This window comes from Octopus sinensis, linkage group LG7, assembly GCF_006345805.1.
Source record: "Octopus sinensis linkage group LG7, ASM634580v1, whole genome shotgun sequence".
NCBI lineage: Eukaryota > Metazoa > Mollusca > Cephalopoda > Octopoda > Octopodidae > Octopus > Octopus sinensis.
Window position 1 is genome coordinate 6382329 of NC_043003.1, and position 25204 is coordinate 6407532.

The 25204-nt window shown below is 41.3% G+C and overlaps 1 protein-coding gene across 3 annotated transcripts in view; it reads right to left on the minus strand.

Annotated features, from left to right (window-relative positions):
- The window catches only part of LOC115214187 (CD151 antigen), a 145939-nt gene that overhangs the window by 51296 nt on the left and 69439 nt on the right, over window positions 1-25204 (minus strand). The window contains exon 1 of one of the 3 annotated variants that reach the window (XM_036504473.1): window positions 8879-8924. The exons of the other annotated variants lie outside the window; for them this stretch is intronic. Within the exon in view, the coding sequence (XP_036360366.1) occupies window positions 8879-8917 (39 nt within the window). The 5' untranslated portion in view covers window positions 8918-8924. Of the gene's footprint in view, window positions 1-8878; window positions 8925-25204 lie in introns of those variants that run through there. 3 annotated transcript variants of the gene reach the window in all.

A 25204-nucleotide genomic window follows, 5' to 3' on the forward strand; every position in this document is an offset into this window, starting at 1 on the left:
CTAACTTGCTTCTCTGGAAGTCTGAAAATGCAGTTAAAGTGCAAAGACAGTTTAGGAGGGAGTTTCAAACAGATCTGCCGTGGTTTACCATTATTTGAATAAGAAATTAGTCTGAAGCAGCACAATGCCCACAAGAAATGTTCCAAATGACCCTGGACATCAATGGAACCTACCCACCCACCCCACTCCCAAAGCAAGACAAGAAAGGTACTAGAAATGTACTGCCAGAGTTCAAGAAAATCTGGGAAGCAAGTCACGAGATAGGAATTTGAGAATCAAGTGTCCATCACATTTTGAAGCATTGTCATTGGAAAAGATGCATTCCAAGACAAATCCATTCTTTCAATGAAGACGATTCGAACCGAAGAATGGATTTTTGCGAGTGCTACTTGGCTAGATAAAGAGAAGATGCACAGTTTCCAACAAACATTGTTTGGGATGATGAGTCTACACCAAAATTAAATTAACTGAAAGAATCATCTCTACTGAGGACCTGAGAATTCGTATAACACAGAAGAACATCATGTTAATTTACCAGGAGTCACAGTAAGATGTGGTCCATCATCAAAACCATTCATTGGACCATTCCTTTTTGGTGGTACTGTAACCAGTCTCATTTACTTGAACTTACTTCAACAATCTGTCATGCTAAGCATTCAAGAGGACTTTGATGTTTTAGAGTTTTATTTCCAGCAAGATTGGGGCACCCTCGCACTACCATAGTAATGCAGGGCCTATCTTCATGAAGTGGATTGGATGAAGAGGTTCAAGAGAATCAACTCCACATTCACTGGACTGCATACCAATCGTCTCTTTTATGAGGATACTTAAAAGATAAATAGAAATATTAAAATTACTAAGTCTCTCTAAAGGAGATTACGGCAGCATTACTGGATATTAATAGTTATCGCCAAACTAATATGGCAGTCCATAAATATAAGACTAAAGCTGTCGCTGATTAGCTCCAAGAGGCCATCGCCTCTAGCTGGCTATATGACACATGAACCTGCGCCCATTACAACCTTCGAACAGGGGAGGTCAGCCGCTTCACCTTGCTGGTCAGACACCTGCAGACATGTTTCAGGGTTGTTGCCCTTTATCAATGCAGTGTAGTCAGACCCAGCAGGTGTCGCTACCAACCGTGTGTTCGAAGGTTGTAATGGACGCAGGTTCGTGTGTCATATAGCTAGCTAGAGGCGATGGCCTCTTGGAGCTAATCAGCGACAGCTTTAGTCTTATATTTATGGACTGCCATATTAGTTTGGCAATAACTATTAATATTAAAAGATAAAGTTTAGGGTACAAAACTGGAGGCAGTCATCGAATTAAGAGCAGCCATTGAATGTGCACAAATTCTGAACAAAATGTGTCCTTGATGTCTGTGATACCATTGTTTCACACTATCTGTAGTCCCTGGACCAGAATGGGCATCAGTTTGAAAAGAGGCATTCTTGAAAACACTAAATTCTGTCTGTAGATTCTATTAAACTTTGAAAATGAAATGCATTTTAATGAACACTGACTTCATAATCATTCAATGGTGTGAAGACATTTTCTTGGGACATCATCATCATCATTTAACATTTGCTTTTGATGCTGCCATTGGTTGACTGGTTTGTCAGGAGCTGGAAAGTCAGAAGACAGCGCCAAGCTCTACTGCCTGCTTTGATATGGTTTTATGGTTTCCATGGCTGGATGCTCTTCCTCTCTCACACACACTCACACACAGATAGGGTGCATGAGGTATATCTACACACATCATATACACACATTGTCTATTATGCTAATGAAGGATTAAACCTTTAAAAGGAGATGATGATGATGTCTTATTAGTGTGTGTGTGTGTGTATATTTCTATAAATGTATGTGTGTCTGAGTTAAGTTTCCAGTTTTAAAGGTTACTGAAATTAAACTTTATATTTGGATATGGCATTTAATGAACCCAAACATTATTATCCTTTACTCTGTGGGACCAATTCCATATTCTTTATGAGAGGCTGTTATTATTGCACACAACTTATCAACCGTCGACATATCTGATGTCAAACTTCTGTCATATTGGATAGGACATCTCTATACTCAACTGTTGACCTGTCTGATGTCAAAGTTCTGCCATATCAAGTTTTCTAGTCAAAACTTAATGTACAAAAGGGATTTTTGGAAACTCCATTTGAAACCACATCAACTCTTATGAACCCTTCCTATCTCTTTAACATCTGACAAGGCAGTGAGTCAGGGATTAGGGTTTTTCTTCCTCATCACTTACAATTCAAATGTCCAACTGGGGTCATTGTCTTCTCAATTGAATGGAATGAAAGACTATTTCTATTTGCAAAGATTTTGGTAAAACCTTCGGTGAATCTGGGATGAGGGGTGGGGGTTGCTTGGTGAGCATAATACAAAGTAGATGTAGTGGGTCCAATTCCAGAAAATAAGGGTAACCAAGCATGAGGGTGATGGTCTTGGTGATGATGGAGATGGTAGAGCTGCTACCAGACAGTATTGGTAGCCTTTTGTACATTGCAAAACTGGACAGTATATATATGTATATGTATATATGTATACAATTTGTCATGTGTGTGTCTATATTTAAGTGTGTCTATTTCTCTCGGAAGACGAGAGTGAAAGGAATTGCAACAGGCATGTTTATCTCCAGTCTCGAGCTAATCAACCTTTTCGTTTTCCACATGAAACGGAAAATAAGGCTGGAGAAGAAATGCCTGTCGCAAAGTGTGTTTCGTAAAAGATAGAGGTCTATAGCAAGTATGTTGCGAGTGAAAGAACCTGTTTAATCGAGAATGTAAAAAAGGAGAAAGCAAAGTCTTCAGTGTGAGTCTGTGGTTTGTGGGGTCGACCGTGTCCTCCGCTTCATTTTTTGTTAATCACTCATTCTCATTTAATTGTATATATTTTAATTGTTTGTTTATTCATACGTTTCGTCTCATTCGATACCCTGACCCCAATGTTTGTTTTGTCTGTCCTCGTATCGTCCCCTCTTTTTCCTCAACCTTATGGTGAATAAAGAAATTCTCTCTCTCTCTCTCTTTCTCTCACTAACTAAGCATGGAGACATGGACATAAAGCTGATGATAATGATATTGATGATGATGATTAAAAGAAAATATGTGTCTTTATTTGGAATAAATATTTTGGAGGGACACCAAGTTAGGAGGGTTGGGTTGTGTGTTAAGCAGTTGAATCCCATTTTCATGCGAAAAGGGGACATGTTTTGATTGAATTTCTTGTGGGCTTCATCTTTTGTGAGGGTCTTTGTCTGATGTTGTGGTTATGAAACCCCGACCCCTCCTGTGACTATTTGCATTTCTTTCTCTTCGTTGATATTGTTGAATCAAGCTGGGCTTGTCACTTTAGTGCTCACACACATGCACACACACACACACACACACACACACACATACACGCACACACATACACGCGCATGCACACACACACACATAAACAGCGGTTAGACATGTAACGTGTTTCAACCATTCTAAGCCTTCCACTGTTACCCAGCCCTGGTAAATGGAGATTTATCATGTTGAATTGACTTTCATTTCATTTTTCATTTCATCTAGTTTCAGCTCACGAGCTGTGGCCATGCTGAAACCCTAATCCCAGACTCACGGCCTTGTCAGATGCTAAAGAGACAGGAAGGGTTCATAAGAGTTGATGGAGATGTGGTTTCAAATGGAGTTTCCAAAAATCCCTTTTGTACATTAAGTTTTGACTAGAAAACTTGATATGACAGAACTTTGACATCAGACAGGTCAACAGCTGAACATAGAGAAGTCCTGTCCAATATGACAGAAGTTTGACATCAGATATGTCGACGGTTGATAAGTTGTGTGCAATAATAACAGCCTCTCATAAAGAATATGGAATTGGTCCCACAGAGTAAAGGAAAGCAATGCTTGGGTTCATTAAATGCCTTATCCAAATATAAAGTTGAGAAACAGAATGGCTGGAGAGCAGAGGTCCATGGTTCAAGTTCAGTTCTCAGATCAATGAAATATGAGAGGTGTATGAAAAGTTTTGAGCCTAACCTAGAAATGGGGCTGAAACAATTTTTTCTGGTAAGTACAGTCTTTTTGGAGTATTCTTGCTCATTTTCATGATTCTGATATTTTAATGTTTTTTTGGTTGCAGATTTTTGAATAAACAAGTGTCGAGGCTACAAGGAAAATGGAGAAAACTGAGTACCGTGCTGTCATAAAGTATCTTCATTTGAAAGGCATGACTCCATCAGATATCCATGAAGATATGGTGAGAAGCTTAACAGACAATGCTCCTTCATATGCAACAGTCAAACGCTGGGTAAATGAATTCCAGCGTGGCAGGGAAAGTGTGGAAGATGATCCCAGACAAGAGAAACCTCCAACTGCAACCACTGAGGACAACCTTGGCATTGCTTTTGGTATGATAAGGCAAGATCGCCGAATATCATGTCACCAAATAGCCAAGAGACTGGGCATCTGAACTGAAAGAGCAGACAACATTGTGGACAAAAGAACTTGGGTTCTTAAAGGTTTCCACAAGGTGGATTCCTCACGTTTTGACTCCTGAGCAGAAACACACCAGGTGCACTTTGTCAACAAGTAATCTGGAACTGTTTGAAGCCGATGAAGAGAATTTTCTTGCATGTTTTATCACTATGAACGAAATTTGGGCTCTTCACCACAAGCCTGAAACCAAAGAACAATCAAAGCAGTGGAAGCACATATCTTCGCCTACCCCAAAGAAGGTCAGGGTCATTCCTTCAGCTGGCAAGGTCATGGCATCTGTTTTTTGGGGATTCTCAACGTGTCTTGCTGATCGATTACCTTGCTAAGGGTCACACCGTGACAGGGCTGTATTATTCTCAGCTACTGAAATGCCTCCAAGAAGCAAAGAAAAAGCCAGGAATCCTCACCAGAGGAGTCCTTTTTCATCACGACAATGCTCCAGCCCACACCTCAGTGGTTCCCATGGCAATAGTTCGTGATTGTGGATATGAACTTGTTCCCCATCTGCTTTATTCACCAGTCTTAGCCCCCTCTGACTTTCATCTAATCCCAAAAATGAAAAAAGCCCTGGCTGCTCGCCATTTTGCCAGTGACAATGATGCCATAGACACTGTAGGAAGTTTCTTGGAGTCTCAAACAAAAGAGTTCTTCTACGCCGGGATAATGGCACTTCAGCACCGCTGGAGAAAGTGTTCAGCCATCGAAGGGGACAATGTTGAAAATTAAATCATCAGAAGTCTTGTATCAGGGTTTTTTTTGTTCTTTTTGAGGCTCAACACTTTTCATATACCCCCTTCATTCAGACAAGATACACACACACACTCAAATATTATATACAAGTACTTTATGCTTTATGTATAACGTATTAGTCTTACAAACATATACATACATTCATATAAGGTGGCGAGCTGGCAGAAACGTTAGCACGCCAGGTGAAATGCATAGCAGTATTTTGTCTGCCGTTACGTTCTGGGTTCAAATTCACCACGGTCGACTTTGCCTTTCATCCTTTCGGGGTCGATAAATTAAGTACCAGTTATGCGCTAGGGTCAATGTAATCGACTTAATCCGTTTGTCTGTCCTTGTTTGTCCCCTCTATGTGGGTAGTAAAGAAATATATACATACATTCATACACACAAGCAAGCAAGCATATACACATACATATATAAATGTGTGTGTGAACATACATATATACATATATACATAACATGTATGCCAATATATACATTATATATACATTTACTTCAATAAAGCAATGGGGTTTTTTTTATGTGTTATATGAAATTCTGTTAAATCAACACCACCACTACCACCACAACACCACTGGTAGCCATTCATCACAAACATATTTCCACAACCACCACCATTACAACTACATAACAGGCCCACATCCATACATCACCATCTTACCACCACCATCCTACCAACATCGACACCACCACCACCCCATCCTAACACCTCTTCACCTTCCCTCCACCCACCCCACCACCAACAGCTATTCACCGCTATCACTTGGTACTCGGTACTGCACAAAAGCTCCATTGAAATTCTGCAAAAACATCAATACACATAGACACATCTGGAATATATGTTAGTGTGTGTGTGTGTGTGTGTGTGTGTGTGAAAGGCCAGTTGTATTTCTGTTATTTGTTCTGCCAAACATACAATACATACATACCATCATCATCATCATCATCATGTTAGCCATCCACTGTTGCACACTTACAGAAGTCAGATAGAATTTACTGAGGAATTCCTATGGCTGGATGCCTCTCTTGTCACCAACCAACCCTCCTCACCATATGTTTCCAAGGTAATATTTCCCCAAAGCCAAACATCTTTTCACAGAAGATTGGACACAAATGGCACTGCTTGTATGACAGGGACATTCCTTTACGACTACTATACAATGTCAAAGCAAAGAGAGAGAGATACACACACATACACGTTTATTTCTTTATTGCATATGTGGGGCTAAACACAGAGAGGACAAACAAGGACAGACAAAAGGATTAAGTCAATTACATTGAACCCAGTGCATAACTGGTACTTATTTAATCGACCCCAAAAGGATGAAAGGCAAAGTCAACCTCAGCGGAATTTGAACTCAGAACATATTGACGGACGAAATACCTATTTCTTTACTACCCACAAGGGACTAAACACAGAGGGGACAAACAAGGACAGACAAACGGATTAAGTCGATTATATCGACCCCAGTGTGTAACTGGTACTTAATTTATCGACCCTGAAAGGATGAAAGGCAAAGTCGACCTCGGCGGAATTTGAATTCAGAATGTAACAGCAGACGAAATACCTATTTCTTTACTACCCACAAGGGGCTAAACACAGAGGGGACAAATAAAGACAGACAAAAGGATTAAGTCGATTACATCAACCCCAGTGCATAACTGGTACTTATTTAATTGACCCCAAAAGGATGAAAGGCAAAGTTGACCTCGGCGGAATTTGAACTCAAACGTAACGGCAGACGAAATACGGCTACGCATTTCGCCTAGCGTGCTAACGATTCAGCCAGCTCGCCGCCTTCACACACACACACACACACACATTACCATATGACCAGAATGGTGCTGCTTCTTATTTCTGACCTTTACTACTACTACTTCTTTTAAGAATTGTCTGATCAGGACAATTTCTTGCTAAAAGACCAACAACAACTGACCATCAACTGCTGGTCAGTGGAGAGACTGAAGGCCAGTCCAGGCTGCAACACCAAATACATTTGACCACTGGGTAGAGAAGTATACACCATGTTGCTTTAGTATGGGCCAACAGATGGTAATGGTTGTATATTAGATCTCTGCTGGTTGTAGGATAGACTGCCCCCATGTCCAGAGGAGCACTGGACGAGGGTCTTCTCCCACCTCACCACCATTAAATGTAACATGAGCAATGTTATTATCTTTGCTAATGTCGCCCTGACCACCACCACCACCACTGCCTTTGCCATAGCCATTACTTCAATCAACATCACTCACACCACTACCACCATCACTAGTGTCCCCTCCACCACCACCACCACCAGTATCATCCCCATGGCCTCCTCCACCACCACCACCACCAAATACCCTCATCATCACTACAACCACTACCATCATCATCACCAACAAGAAGACCACTACCACCGTCACCCCTAATAACCCCAATACTGTTACTGCCACCTTCACCGCCTCAACATCACTACCACCACCAGCCTGGCCCACCACCACAGACAGAGAGCTGCAACAGAAACCCACATGATTCCTATTTCCTGGTGATATTTACTGTGGTATTAAAGAATCCTGGTAATTAACGGTTATATCATGTGACTGTCTAACGAAGGTTATTAAAGATGTGATGGGTAATTAAGCAAGTCATCCAAACACCACCCCCACCACCAACCCAACTTCCTGACACAAAAATCCCAGTTAACCCTTGGCTGTGTCCCCTCCCTCTCACTACTCTACGGCTACTACAACAGCAACTGCTGTGGAGGCACAATGGCCCAGTGGTTAGGGCAGCGGACTCGCGGTCGGAGGATAGCGGTTTCGATTCCCAGACCGGGCATTGTGCATGTTTATTGAGCGAAAACACCTAAAAGCTCCGCGAGGCTCCGGCAGGGGGTGGTGGTGACCCCAGTTGTATTCTTTGGCTCTGGCAGGGGGTGGTGGTGACCCCTGTGGTACTCTTTCGCCGCAACTTTCTCTCACTCTTTCTTCCTGTTTCCTGTCCCCGACTTCCTACGCAACCGCTGAGCCTGGATGCGTATTCATCCATCCATCGATGCTCTCGGTGTCGGGGGTTGACCTGCTTTCTCTTCTGCGGGTCTTGCGAATAGCAAAGGACCACATTTCAGACTTCTCCCACCTTGCGAGCTCTGGGACGAAGACCGCCTCACTCAACAAACAAACAAACAAACAAACAGCAACTGCTTCATTCAACCAGTTGGGTTTTATGTCCCCCACGACACCAACTTGACGTCAGAAACCAATGGAAACAGCTCTGAGGACACTCTTTCTGGTAGAAAGAGCAGTCAAATCTCCCTTTGATCACACAATACTGTCTTTGAAAAGAAGAACATACAGGACAATGTGACTTGAGGCAGTTTATGTCTGTTTTGTGGCGATTGTCATCCACGTGGGGGGAGGGATTAAGCGTGAAAGGAAATTATTAAAAATGGTCCAGTACTTTCTTTATTATGCAGAATATATTAAAAAATAAGACTAGATGCTGATGATGATGATGGTGATGACAATGATGATAAGGACAATAATGATTGTGGTGATGATGTTGATAATAACAATAAAGATGATGATGGTGGTGGTGGTGCTAATAACGATATTCTAGAAGACAGGAAGACTACACTGACCTTGACAAAGATTGCTATCAGAGTGTTCCCAGCATGCATCACTTACCTGGAAAGAAAAAAAAAAAAAGAAGGTAACATATGGTAATCAACGATGGTATCAAAAGAGGAAATGGTGGAGAATAACACCAAGAGACCATTCCAGAATAATAAGAGAATATTCTGGAATATTAAACAAGATGGCAACATACTAGAATAATAATAATAATAATAATAATAATAATAATAATAATAATAATAAGAGGCCATACTAAGAGTTAATTTCTCTTATCAAACGGGTTAATATTTCAACAAGTTGTGTCAACGCCCATCTACTAGAAGAACGGTGGTTCCACAAAGGAAGGATTATCTGCTAGTCTGGTTACAGTGGCTTAATCTATTACAGCCTAAGTATACCCTACCACATTACCAGAAACCACAACAAAGACACTCAATCTGTGATCCTGGAAGTAAACTGGCAAACAAAATACAATTGGATGGCCACAGTTGGAACGTCTTGATGATAGATACAGGTGAGATTAATCAAAGAAATACCTAAGTAAATCTGGGACAGAATGCGGATAACTGTTTCTCAGGCTTCCCTGGCCCCTGTGCCGGTGGCACATAAAAAGCACCACTTGACCAAGAGCAGAACAGGAGAATCGGGTTAGCAGCTTTGACCTTCGCCAAACTAGCTCAAAAACTGTGGTTAAACGGCAAGCTGATGAGATCCAACAAATTCACAGTCTATAAAGCATGCATCCTCAGTACCTTGCTACATGGTGGTGAGGCCTGGTGCCTTTACGCCAGACAAGAGCGCCACCTGAATGCCTTTCCACCTGCACAGCCTTCGGAGTATTCTTGGGGTCAAGTGGAACAACTGTATCACCAGCAACGAGATACTCACCCGTTCCCAGCTATTAACTACTTTCACATTACTGCGGCAACACCGTCTCCACTGACCGGGACACGTGCACTGGATGCCTGATGGGAGGTTACTGAAAGATATACTGTATGGGGAGATAGCCTCCGGTAGACGTGCTCGCGGACGACCACATCTCCGTTTCAAGGACGTGTGCAAACGTGACATGAAGGCCATGAGTACGAATACCAAAACCTGGGAGAACATGGCAAAAGACCGTTCCTGCTGGAGACAGGCATTGAATACCACCCTGAAGGAAAGAAGATCACAAACATGAGACAGCAGAGGACAGATGGTGACGCAGGAAGAATGAATCGACAACAAACGACCGAACACATTTGCGACTGTTGCAGCCGTGACTGTTACTCACGCACTGGCCTTATCAGTCACAGGCAATGCTGCAACACCAATCCGATCTAAGGTGCAGATCCATAGTCTTTCGAGACTAACGGATGCCAATCATTATCATCATCGTTTAACGTCCATTTTCCATGCTGGCATGGGTTGGACGGTTTGACTGCGGTCTGGGAAGCCAGGAGGCTGCACCAGGCTCCAGTCTGATCAGGCAGAGTTTCTACAGCTGGATGCCCTTCCTAATGCCAACCACTCTGTGAGTGTAGTGGGTGCTTTTTAAGTGCCACCAGCACAGGTGCCAGAAGAGGCTGGCAACGGCCACGATCGGTTGGTGCTTTTTACATGACACCGGCACGGAAGCCAGTCAAGGCGGCGCTGGCATTGACCATGTATGGATGGTTTTTTTTTTAGGTGCCACATATATATATATATATATATATATATATATATAGATAGATAGATAGAGAGAGAGAGAGAGACAGAGAAAGAGAGAGAATGATATGGACCTGCAGATCACAATTTGGTTGTAAATCTGTCATAAGAATACAGATTCAGGACCGACCTAGGGTTACACAACAAGGGTGGAATTCAAGTGTTTGTACACACACACACACACACTCCAAGACCAAGGAAGGCAATAAAATATTACTGGCAGTGGGGGGGGGGTAGAGAGAAAGAGAAGGGGGGGGAGCTGGGTCAATGAGACAGTGTTTGGCATTCAACATACAAGATCTCTGTGTCACAGAGAGAGAAAGAGAGTCCTCTTCCAGAGATAGGTAGTAGGGGTGGGTTTGAGGGTGGAAGCAGGCAGGGTTGAGGTTAGAGGGGTGGGAAGGGGTGGCGACAGGGTATCACTAAAACTGTGCTAAACTATTTAAACAGATTTCTCCAGTTGGGCAGAACTTCTTGTAAACATTCCATTGTTCTTCAGTCAAACTACTACCACCACCACCACCACTACTACTACTACTACTACTACTACTACTACTACTACTAAAACAACCACTAATAACTGCATGACTGCTACTGTGAGTTAAATAGAATTAGCTGATTATATATATATATATATATATTATATATATATATATATATACATACATACATACATACATATATATATATATATATAATATATATATATATATATACATACATACATACATACATACATATATATATATATATATATATATATATATATATATATGCACACACAATTTTGTTTTTGTATTTTAACAATTTTGAACCATATACATATGCATTTATACATATATTTTCAAACATATGCATATATACACTTTCACACACACACGTGTGTGTACATACATACATATATATATATATATATATATATACACACACACACACACACACACACACACACACACACACACACACACACACACACACACACACACACAAATGTTGAGTGTAAATATATATAAACTGCTACCCACATATATTCAGTAGCAACAATGTATTCTAAGAATTCACAGGAAGTTCTAAACCATTAACAAAAAAACCATTCCAACATGAATGGTGAATGGTGAATGGTGGTTCTGTGCGTTGCAAAAGTGTGTCACTGTTTTAGTAATCTTCCTGGTTTTGTTCAGTTACCAACATTGTATATTGTCTCTTCAAAGTCTACATCAGTATTTCACGGCTGGGATGCCAAACTTGGCATGGCTTGGGGAGAATGCCGGCTGCCTCACAGTGTCTGTGTGTCTGTGTGCTTGTGTCTGTGTACTTGTGTATGTGTGTGTGCTTGTGTGTGTATGCTTGTTTGTGTGTGTGTGTGTGTGTGTGTGTGTGTGTGTCTGCTTGTGTGTGTCTGCTTGTGTGTGTATGCTTGTGTGTGTGTATGCTTGTGTGTGTATGCTTAGAGAAGTAAAATAATCATCATAACATCTACTGCAACCATGGCTCACATGAAATTCACTGAGGCAAATTTTCTAAGGTAGGATGCTTTTCCTGTCTATAACCTTCAGTTATATCCCAGAACAGAAGCATTTCCCTAACTCCTTCAAACAAGGAACAGTCCAGACATGCTTGCAGGGAGTATTGTAAACAAATGACACCATTTTGTATGAACTGAGACATTTGTTTACAATCTGCATAGGTGTAAGAGTGGCTGCGTGGTAAGTAGCTTGCTTACAAACCACAAGGTTCTGGGTTCAGTCCCACTGCGTGGCACCTTGGGCAAGTGTCTTCTACTATAGCCTCGGGTCGACCAAAGCATTCTGAGTGGATTTGGTAGACAGAAACTGAAAGAAGCCCGTCGTATATATATATGTATGTGTATATATATATATCATCGCTTAACGTCCGCTTTCCATGCTAGCATGGGTTAGACGATTTGACTGAGGGCTGGCAAACCAGATGGCAGCACCAGGCTCCAATCTTGATCTGGCAGAGTTTCTACAGCTGGATGCCCTTCCTAACGCCAACCACTCTGAGAGTGTAGTGGGTGCTTTTACATGCCACCGGCACGGGGGCCAGTCAGGCGGTACTGGCAATGACCTCGCTTTTTACACATGCCAATGGCACAGGTGCCAGTAAGGCGATGCTGATACATATATATATATATTATCTGTGGATGTTCTCACCACCACCCCTACCACCACCACCACCTCCACTCCTCTATCCCATCACCCTATCACCACCACTACCACCACCATCAATACATCTTTCAATTTCATCCATCATTTCACATGAATAAAAACGCGGAAACATAAAATGACAAGCAGTTTATGGCAGAAGCAGATCCCAACCACACCTTGCCTGGGTGTGTGTGTGTGTGTGTGTGTGTGTGTGTGAGAGAGAGAGAGAGCGTAGACCTAATTGTGTTTGTTCTTCTCTAGCAAACATATTCGTGACACAATAACCCTTTTGTAGGTTCACCCCAACACAAAAGAACATAAACGAATCTCTGTACCCAATAACACAGCATTATGGAACAAATTCATTCCACTGCAAAGCCCCTACCAGATATGCAGGCGTGTGTGTGTGTGTGTGCACGTGCGTGAGTATATACCTACAAGTTTGAATATATATATGTAGATGTATACATGGGCTTGTGTGTGTGTGTGTATGTGATTATGCAGATAAACAAATTAGACACATTAGATATATTAAACATAATGGCTTAAGTATTAAATTCAAATTATGTGTTCTTTTTCTTTTCTTTTCTTTTACTTGTTTCAGTCATTTGACTGCGGCCATGCTGGAGCACCGCCTTTAATCGAGCAACTCGACCCCGGGACTTATTCTTTTGTAAGCCCAGTACTTATTCTATCGGTCTCTTTTGCCGAACTGCTACGTAACGGGGACATAAACACACCAGCATCGGTTGTCAAGCACTGCTAGGGGAACAAACACAGACACACAAACACACACACACATATATATATATATACATATATACACATATATACAACGGGCTTCTTTCAGTTTCCGTCTACCAAATCCACTCACAAGGCTTTGGTTGGCCCAAGGCTATAGTAGAAGACACTTGCCCAAGGTGCCACGCAGTGGGACTGAACCCAGAACCATGTGGTTGGTAGACAAGCTACCTACCACACAACCACTCCTACACGCAAAACCAGGGAAAGCAGAAGGTGGAGACATTCAGATGAGGAATCTTTAAGTAGAAATGTATTAGCTATTAGTATGGATAGGTCCAACTTACACAGAGTACAAACGACAGATGAAATTAAAGCGGTGGAAGAAAGGTGTTATAAGTCTCAACAGCTGTTTCTGGAGGCTCAGAGATCCATAACAATGTTGATATGATTTTAAATATATAATATGATATGTGTAGGGTGAGACTGGTTGAGAAGGTTGCTTGCCCAACAACATGGTTCTGGGTTCAATCATCCTGCATAGCACCTTAGACAAATGTCTTTATCTATAGCCCCAGGTCAATGAAAACCTTGTGAATAGATTTAGTAGATGGAAACAGAAAGAAGCCCATTGTGTGTATGTGTGCATGTGTGTGTATGCACATTTGCATTTGTCCCTCACCATTACTTGATAACTGGTTGTTTGTTTACCTCCCCAGAGCTTAGTGGTTCAGCAAAAGGGATTGATAGAAAAAGCATCAGGCTTCAAAAAAGAAATAAGCATTGGGGTCAATTTGTTTGATTAAACCCTTCAAGGCAGTGAGTGCTCCAGTATGGCCAGTCTAATGACGAAAGAAGATAAGCACACATGCACATACATACACGTTATTATATATATCTATATATATTATATATATATATATATATATATATATATCTTTATATATAAAGTTTTATTCTATATATATACATATATATATATATATATATATATATATAATTATTTGAGGGAATATTATTCGTAACTTACAGGGAAAAATTCAATTTAGAAATACTAAATCAAATTTCACAAAATATAATATATTATATATATATAAATTAGAAAAAACCCCACCTTTTATCAATTCAAAATGAACAATTAAATTACACCATCTAGAAAATTACATATAATAGAAATATTAAAAATAAAATAACAGGAGTGGCTGTGTGGTAAGTAGCTTGCTAACCAACCACATGGTTCCGGGTTCAGTCCCACTGCGTGGCATCTTGGGCAAGTGTCTTCTGCTATAGCCCCGGGCTGACCAATGCCTTGTGAGTGTATTTGGTAGACGGAAACTGAAAGAAGCCTGTCGTATATATGTATATATATATGTGTGTGTGTTTGTGTGTCTGTGTTTGTCCCCCTAGCATTGCTTGACAACCAATGCTGGTGTGTTTACGTCCCCGTTACTTAGCGGTTCGGCAAAAAAGAGATCGATAGAATAAGTACTGGGCTTACAAAGAATAAGCCCCGGGGTCGATTTGCTCGACTAAAGGCGGTGCTCCAGCATGGCCGCAGTCAAATGGCTGAAATAATATACCAAATATAAACATTAAAATTTTTTTTGCAATTTACTTAATCTTCAGTATATCATTGTTATTTTAATTTTAATATTTCTATTAGATGTAATTTTCTAGATGGTGTAATTTAATTGTTCATTATGAATTGATAAAGGTGGTTTTTTTCTAAATTTTTATAAATATATATATATATATATACACACACATACACAGAGAGAGAGAGAGAGAGAGAGAAGAGAGAGAGAGGCATATATATACATGTCAAGTTTCATTAAGTCTGTGTCAATGAAATCCACTCACAAGACTTTGGTCTGTCCAAGGCTATTATGGGTGGCACTGGCCCAAGGTGCCACACAGTAGCACTGAACCCAAATCAACGATATCAGGAAGTGAAATGCTTAACTGCATGATGTTCCAACATATATATGTAAATAAAAACATGTATTCATTCCAGGGAGTTTCTATATATATCTATAAGAAATAGATACGTGTGTATATTTAGGGCTAAAAAGTCCACTAGGTGGATAGCCATATGCTAGAAGAAGATCACATATGATCTTGTTCTGGTGTTCGCTGAATTTTCTCTGGAGAACATTCTTTGTTTGTAGTTAGATCGCATGTGATCTTCTTCTAGCATATGGCTATCCACCTAGTGGACTATTTAGCCCTAAATATACACATGTATTGAAATTTTTTCAGATTTTTTATATGCTGGGCTACTGGTTTTAAATTGATATTAATTAAATTAATATTCAATTTATCTCCCTCATTATTTAAATATAAGAAATAGATAAATATAAGAAATATAGGTGCAGGAGTGGCTGTGTTGTAAGTAGCTTGCTAACCAACAACATGGTTCCGGGTTCAGTCCCACTGCGTGGCATCTTGGGCAAGTGTCTTCTGCTATAGTCCCGGGCCGACCAATGCCTTGTGAGTGGATTTGGTAGACGGAAACTGAAAGAAGCCTGTCGTATATATGTATATATATATATATATATATATATATATATATCTATATATATATATGTGTTTGTGTGTCTGTGTTGTCCTCCTAGCATTGCTTGACAACCGATGCTGGTGTGTTTACGTTCCCGTCACTTAGCGGTTCGGCAAAAAGAGACCGATAGAATAAGTACTGGGCTTACAAAGAATAAGCCCCGGGGTCGATTTGCTCGACTAAAGGCGGTGCTCCAGCATGGCCGCAGTCAAATGACTGAAACAAGTAAAAGAGTAAAAGAGTAAAGAGATAAATATATAAATATATGTGTTTGTGTGTCTGTGTTTGTCCTCCTAGCATTGCTTGACAACCGATGCTGGTGTGTTTACGTTCCCGTCACTTAGCGGTTCGGCAAAAAGAGACCGATAGAATAAGTACTGGGCTTACAAAGAATAAGCCCCGGGGTCGATTTGCTCGACTAAAGGCGGTGCTCCAGCACGGCCGCAGTCAAATGACTGAAACAAGTAAAAGAGTAAAAGAGTAAAGAGATAAATATATAAATATATGAATTCATTCATGCATAGAACATGGTCTGCCTGACTGACTCCCATACCGGTGGCACGTAAAAAAACATCTGAACCTAGCTGATACCAGTACACCCTGACTGGCCCCCATGCCAGTGGCACATAAAAAGCACTATCTGAATGTGATTGATGCCAGGATCACCTGACCGACTCCTGTGCCAGTGGCACGTAAAAAGCATCCACTACACTCTCGGAGTGGTTGGCATTAGGAAGGGCATCCAGCTGTAGAAACATTGACAGATCGGATTGGAGCCTGGTGCAGCCGCTGGCTCTCCAGACCTCAGTCAAACCGTCCAACCCATGCCAGCATGGAAAACAGATGGTAAGCGATGATGATGGTGATGATGATGATATAGACATGCCTGTATGCGTGATATCATATGTAATATGCACTGTTGTTTTTGGGTTCTCCCACCCCATATTTCCTTCCAGTAAATTTAACCATCCATATCTATTGCCATGGAAACTGAGTGGAGATGTGGTTAGCAGAGCATGTTGTAGAGTAAGTTGTAACTGGAGTGGAGGGAAGCTTCTGAAGGATGAGTGGTGACACAGTATCACCAATAATTTTTCCCTCCACCACCACCACCACCACCACCACCATCATCATCACTACCATTCTCCAGCTGAGTGGGTTACTTGAGGTAACTTAAGTAAAGGTTATTCACCCAAGAGAACCCCAGTAAAGTGGGAAACTGAATGAAGCCTAAGATACATAAATTACCCGAGACAACTTATATTATTTGAATCAAGTAGGGTACCCCAGGTACCCTAAACAATAAACTAAGTCAACCCAGTTAGATTAACATAAGTTTCCTCAGCTGATTAGGAAAAATCTACCCAAAGATTAACGGGTAGAACGATTCTAGAGTAGCTTTGCAAAGTAGATTAAATGCAAATGTACTTTTGAATAATAGATAAGCTAGGGTACCCTTGGAAAGTAAGTAAATCTAGGGGTATCCCAAAAGGTAAATTAATCCAGGGTATCATGAAAGAGAGATTGATATAGGGGTATCCTGAAAGGTAAATTAATCCAGGGTATCATGAAAGAGAGATTGATATAGGGGTATCCTGAAAGGTAAATTAATCCAGGGTGTCATGAAAGAGAGATTAATATAGGGGTATCCGGAAAGGTAGATTAGACTAAGAGTACCCTGAAAGAGAGATCGTTCCAGGATACTCTTGTTATGTCCCCTAAATTTAAAAATCGATTTCAAATTCTGGTACAAGACCAGCAATTTCAGGGGAGGGGTAATTTGATTAGATTGACCCCCACTATTTATTTTATTTATTCTCTCAATCCCGAAAGGCCAAGTCAACCTCGGCAGAATTTGAACTCAGATCATAAGGACAGACAAAACACTGCTAAGCATTTTGCCTGACATGCAAACGATTCTGTCAGCTCATTACCGCTTTCCCTTGAATGAACCCCTGAAATATAATTACAATATTACAATATGGAATAAAAAAAAAAAAGTCTTTCCCAACACCCTCATCATGATATATACATGCAAGGGGGAGGGGTGGTGGTGGTGGTAGTAGTAGTAGTAGTAGTAGTAACAGTTGTAGTAATGTGAATGATTGATGTTCTGTGTGTGTGTGTGTGTGTAATTTAATGTTAATGCGATGAATTTTGTCAGCTGTGGGCTGCATGTGAGTTGTGTAGCGCATGTTTTATGTAAGATGTGTGGGTGGGGGTGGGGCAGTGCATTGTAATGTGCTTTGTAGACAAGAAAATCATGTGTGGCATGTAGCGATGGTGTGTATCAATGTAAACACACAAAATCCTCATCCGTAAAAATGATTGGTTCTTCATCTACACGCACACATGCACACACACACACACACGCACGCACGCACGCACACACACCATACATTAACTTTCCCCTGCACACCACACACTTGTCTCCACATCCCACCCCCCCAAGTAGACAGTTTGTCAAAAAGCCAGGAAAGGAGGCATTAGTAACGCTGCTTAGTTAGCAGGATGTGGGTACATGTGTGACCTCATATCAACACCATCTGCTTGACCACTTGTTTCACTGATAACTCTCAATAAATTCATTACAATACTTTCAACCACTGTCTCTTAGCAACAACAGAACAAAATGACAGTTGTATGGTGATTGCTCTCCTATTGAAAGGCTTCACTTGCTAAACTGAAATGTGTTGTTGTTTAACCCCAGGTCAGGCCTGATCCACCTAACCCTATGATCAAAGATATTTTAGCTGGAATCACCCTGTCTTACATTCAATGTCTCTAGGACCATAAAATCATGGGGCAGTATTCATGTTTTAAGACAGAAAATCAATAAACCAGTGATTGATCTGTTAGAAACCTATCACTAATTACTCTACTGTGATTGGCTCCATTGGATATCTATAATTTACAGTGAAACTGTGATTGGTTGAGTTAGATAAGTTAATTTTTTGGCTCAAAAAGCACAAAGCAAGGCCATGTAGGGGGACATGGAGTTATGTACAGGGAGGGTGTTCATGCAAAGAGTTCAGGCCATTTCTGGTCAAGACAGACTTTGAACCAAGCGGTCGTCGGCATCTTCACTATCTCATCCGGCAGCTTATTCCACAGATCCGCAACCCGGGACAGAGAAAGCCCCTCTCCTTCGATTGAGATGAAATCGTCACAGATAGAGCTTTTTGGAGTGACCCCGCAGCCGATGCTCTGGAGCAGGAGTGAAGGACAGCTCTTTCGAGAGGTTACACTTTCCGCTTATGATGTTGTGAGCAAGAATGAGATCACCACGTCATCATCGTTTTTCTAGAGAATAAAGGTCAAGCGTCTTCAGCCTTTCTTCCTAAGAAAAATGCTTGAGACCAAGAACCATGCGGGTAGCCAGCTTGAGGGCTGAGACAGGGCTAAACAACAACCCATCTATCAATAAAAAAGCTCTCCCTCGCTCCATTGACAAGGTGGACTTTGGCAACTCATTTAGAAACGATGAGAGAGAAAAAAAAATTAATCCAAGAGCACCAGGATTTGATCTTACAACTCATGGCTTTAAAACTAATATCTGACTAGATCCACACAACCAGTTGGTCCCTGAACCCAACATAACTGTGTAAGATATAGCAACAGGGTTACAAACTGGATATTAATTTTATCAACTTGCAGAGAGATTCACTGCTTAATCGGGGTGGGGGATAAGGTATGTAGCAGGGGGGGTTAGTGATAGTGAGTCGAGGGGGGTAGAGGGGGGGGATATGAAGAGAGGTTGTCAATGCAGTGATGTGGGGGGAAGTAAAAAGGGAGGAGGGGAGAGCATTCACCTTTAAATGTCTCCACCCCCCCCACACACACCACTACTACAGCTGGGGGTGGGGAAGTGAGGGAGTGAGGGAGGAAAGCGCCAGCAGGCCAGGTTTTCACAGAAGATTACAATAAAATAAACTGGTTCTCAATAAAACGGTGAGAAATTTTATGACTCAACAGCTTATCTTTTAGAAAGGGGTCTACACTAGGAGTATAATCTGGGGGTTAATCTCTCATCATCATCATTACTATTGTCATTGTTGTTGTTGTTGACTTGGAATAGTTGTGACATTAGAGAGATGGACAGATAGGGATAATGTGCTTATAAATTGATACACACATGTGTGTGTGTGTGTGTGTGTGTGTGTGTGTGTGTGTGTGTGTGTATATATATATATATATAGATATGCGGAATACCTCAGTTAATAACCCAGATACATTCTTAAAACATTCTTGAAACCATGGCTAACTACTGTCAATTTGACATAGGAGAAGAGATCTGTGCTAGTTTCAACAGTGTTGGGAACAATATTAGAAGGTGAAACACATCACCAATTCCACAGACTCATTGGTGGTGCATCCTCAAAGAACTTGACATCTTTGGGTAACCTGACATGATACACTTGTTGCGCATCGTGATTTTCTTAAGTTAAAGTAAAATTAACAAAGAAGCTTGATTAAGATCCAGTATTACAATAAAATTATAAAACTGGATTAATTAATGAACTTTAATCACACGTATATAAATCTACTCAGCATTACTTTAATCAAACAGTGAGAAATGAGAGCAAAGTGATAAGATCTAGGACAAAGGTTCAATCTTTGGTTCTTCCTCAACAATACATCAAATACCTTTAGTATTTTGGGAGATATTCGCTCATGAAACAATTCACATTTACCAAAATGTCTTATCCAAAAAACATCCCTTTGCTTCATCATCATCATCATCATCGTTTAATGTCTGTTTTCCGTGCTAGCATGGGTTGGACGGTTCGACCGGGGTCTGAGAAGCCAGGTGGTTGCACCAGGCTCCAGTCTGATCTGGCAGTATTTCTACAGCTGGATGCCCTTCCTAACACCAACCACTCCATGAGTGTAGTGAGTGCTTTTTACGTGCCACTTGCACAGGTACCAGGGGAGGCTGGCAGTGGCCACAATCGGTTGGTGCTTTTTACGTGCCACCAGCACGGAAGCCAGTCATGGCAGCACTGGTATCGGCCACGTTCGGATGGTGCTTTTTACATGCCACCAGCACAAGTATCACAACTACAATTTCCATTTGACATTTATATTGATGTTGATGTACTTATCAATTATCAAGAATTGCCTAAAATTCAAGTTTACATTCTTCACAATAGTTTTTCACTTCTGGACAAAAGCATCAAACAAACTAATGAATGAACATTTCTGATGTTACCCACACTTTCTTAGAATTCTAAATCACAGACCATTGAGGGTTAATTTTGACATTTTCCTCGTTAGGCATAATGTTTCTCATTAATAAACATCAACCACTGACATCACCTGAAACCCTACCAACAAATAATTAATGTTAAATGTCTTTTGCTAGTTTTGAATCCAAAAGTGTGTTTCTTTCCCTGAAGATGAACATCAGGAATGGCGTAATATTTACCCCTTTTGATACCCACCCAAAACTCAATCTGGTTCTATGATACAATTTTTCTGTTTTCAAGTGATCTGAATTTAAACCTTCTGCCATCAAAATTTCTTTCAAATTTATGTTCCAAACATAATTAATGGCAAAATTGTTTTGCTAAATTTTTCATTAAAATGTAATTCAACAGAAACAAAATAGAGTAACAAAATGGTTAAGAACAGCCCCTGATTCCTCTTCATTGAAATACAAGTCAATTCTCAAGAACCCCTTCACTGCCTGTATTTTTTGCCAAACATATAGAAACTGGCATCAAAATTATGTCAGTATTCAGGGTCAATTAAATAAGTACCAGTTATGCACTGGGGTCAATGTAATTGACTAGCCCTCTTCCCCAAAAATTTTCAAGGCCTTGTGTCTAGAGTAGAAATAATAATAATAATAATTATTATTATTATTATTATTGAAGCAGAAAAGCTGACAGAATCATTAGCATGCCAGAGAAAACACTTAGCAACATTTCACCCGTGCTTTACATTCTGAGTTCAAATCCTGAAGTCAATTTTGCCTTACATCATCATCATCATCATTTAACGTCCACTTTCCATGCTAGCATGGGTTGGAGGTATGACTGAGGGCTGGCAAACCAGATGGCTGCACCAGGCTCCAATCTTGATTTGGCAGAGTTTCTACAGCTGGATGCCCTTCCTATCGCCAACCACTCCGAGAGTGTAGTGCCACCGGCATGGGGGGGCCAGTCAGGTGGTACTGGCAATGACGTCGCTCGAATCTTTTTACACAGGTGCCAGTAAGGCGACGTTGGTAACAATCACACTCAAATAGTGCCCTTTTACGTGCCACCGGCACGGAAGCCAGTTGGCTGCTCTGGTAACGATCACGCTCGGATGGTGCTCTTGCCACCCTACTAGCACAGGCACAAGTGCCAGTAAGGCGACACTGAATAATTACCAGTTGCGCAGTTGATATAATCGACAAGCCCACCCCACCAAAAAAAAATTTCAGGCCTTGTGCCATTATTTGCAATCATCATTATTATTATTATTATCTAGTGCTGTCCCACCAAAAATATCAACTCCAAGAAGAAATTAACAACACAGCCAGATGTGTAAGGGCCTGGCTAAAAATAGCAGCCAAATACCTTTCAAATGACACCATCTTAAAGCTGGAAACACTGAAGGATGTAGCCTTAGATAAACGATTCTTGAAAATAGACAGGAAGGTCATAGTTGGAATGATTTTGATCATAGGGTCTACTGGATCAGAAGAGACCTGGGGTTAAACATCAACAAGAAATTAAGTGTTTGGTCAGTGAGGACGAAGTAACAACAACAACAACAACAAAAACACTTAGAGAGTCAGTGACATTTCTCTTTTACACACACACAGAGTAGTCTCCACAGAAAGGAAGCAGGGTTTTAAGTAGTTTGACAGTTGCCAAGGCAACGAAACAGCAGGTACAACAACAACAAGAACAGTGACTGTTGCTGCTGCTGCAGCTGGGAGGGGAGAGTAGGGAGTAGAGGAGGAAGGAAGGAAACCAGATGCATTATGTGTGCGTGTGTGTGTGTGCATGCGTGTGTGTGTGTGTGTGTGTGTTTCAGTAGGAAGAATGATGTATAGAGGTACTTGCTGCATATAACTGGGTGTAAATGTCTATGTGTATAAACTTACATACATACATACATGTGTGTGTGTGTATTTATATATATATATACACACACACACACACACACATGGTGCAAGATGAGAAAGGCTAACACTTGGGAGAAAGAAGACAGCGTGGTGGTGGTGGTGGTGGTGATGGTGGTGGTGGTGGTGGTGGTGGTGGTGGTGGTGATGGTGACAGTAGCAAATACTTAGAGTGGTTGTGTGACCCTAGGGCAATGGTGACCTCAGTGCAATTTGCACACACACACACACACACACACAGGTATCCACACACCAACACAAAGGACCCCCATGTAGCCCCTCTTCACATCATTACCAAGTGGCATTCATTAGGAAAACAGAGAAAAGCAATTACGAGACTTGCACAGCCTGTGTTCAACATGTGCGCCCTTATCGCAGCCATTGCACCACACCCACCACCCCTACCACACCCAGCCCCACAGACCTGTTCCACACAGTCTCCAACCTCCACCCACATCACCACCATCACTACACACACACTCTCTCCCTTTCACTCCCTAATAAGGGTCTTCAGTGTGGTCTCTTGACCTGCAAGAAATAGCAGCCATTACACCTGCTATCATATTCTACTGCTTTAAATAATGAAGGACACTTCACCTAATATACTTCAAGATGCAGTGTGTTATTAGATGTAATGGTCACGGCTGTGTAGTAAGAAGTTTGCTTCCCGGCCACGTGGATCCAGGTTCAGTCCCACTGCATGGCAGCTTGGGCAAGTGTGTTCTACTATTGCCTCGGGCCGACCAAAGCCTTGTCAATGGATTTGGTAGAAGGAAACTGAAAGAAGCCTCTCATATATGTGTGCATGTGTCTTTTGTCCCCCACTACCACTTGACAACTGATGGTGTGTTTACATCCATGTAGGAGTGGCTGTGTGGTAAGTAGCTTGCTTCCCAACCACATGGTCCTGGGTTCAGTCCCACTGCATGGCACCTTGGGTGTCTTCTACTATAGCCTCGGGCCGACCAAAGCCTTGTGAGTGGATTTGGTAGACGGAAACTGAAAAAAGCCCGTCGTATATATGTATATAGTGTGTGTGTGTGTGTGTGTGTATGTGTGTGTGTGTGTGTTTGTGTATCTGTGCTTGTCCCCACCAACATCGCTTGACAACGATGTGTTTACGTCCCTGTAACTTAGCGGTTTGACAAAAGAGACTGATAGAATAAGTACTAGGCTTACAAAGAATAAGTCCTGGGGTCGATTTGGTCGACTAAAGGTGGTGCTCCAGCATGGCCGCAGTCACATGACTGAAACAAGTAAAAGACAGAAGATATATACTCTTTTATTCTTTTACTTGTTTCAGTCATTTGACTGCGGCCATGCTGGAGCACCACCTTTTGTTGAGCAAATCGACCCCAGGACTTATTCTTTGTAAACCCAGTACTTATTCTGTTGGTTACTTTTTGCTGAACTGCTAAGTGACGGGGATGTAAACACACCAACATCGGTTGTCAAGCGATGATGTGGAGGGGGGGGGGACAAACACACACACACACTAACACATACATACATATATACGACGGGCTTCTTTATATATATATATATATATATATATATATATATACGACGGGCTTCTTTCAGTTTCTGTCTACCAAATCCATTCAAAAGGCTTTGGTCGGCCTGAGACCACAATAGAAGACACTTGCCCAAGGTGCCATGCAGTGGGACTGAACCTGGAATCATGTAGTTGGGAAGCAAGCTACTTACCACACAGCCACTACTGTGCCTCTGTGTGTGTATCTATGTATATAGTCCAATACTTCCCAGTGTATGATTTTCTTCATACAGTGTATAATCTGAAGGAGATTTTGGCTGCTATTTTTAGCTGGTTCAGTTACCACCACAGAGGTTCCTTTTTTGGTTTGCGTGTTCTTCCCTTTGTTAAGGAGAATGATTTGAAGAAAGATTTGGTTGCTATTTTTAGCACAACAAGCAGCAGACTGAAAGGGAGCCCAGGGTCCCTTGGTTGGCTTCCAGAAACCCCCTCATCACAGTAGTTGGTGAAATAACTGACACTGGTAGAGGGGGGAGGAGTATGTAGTGTATTAGGATTATA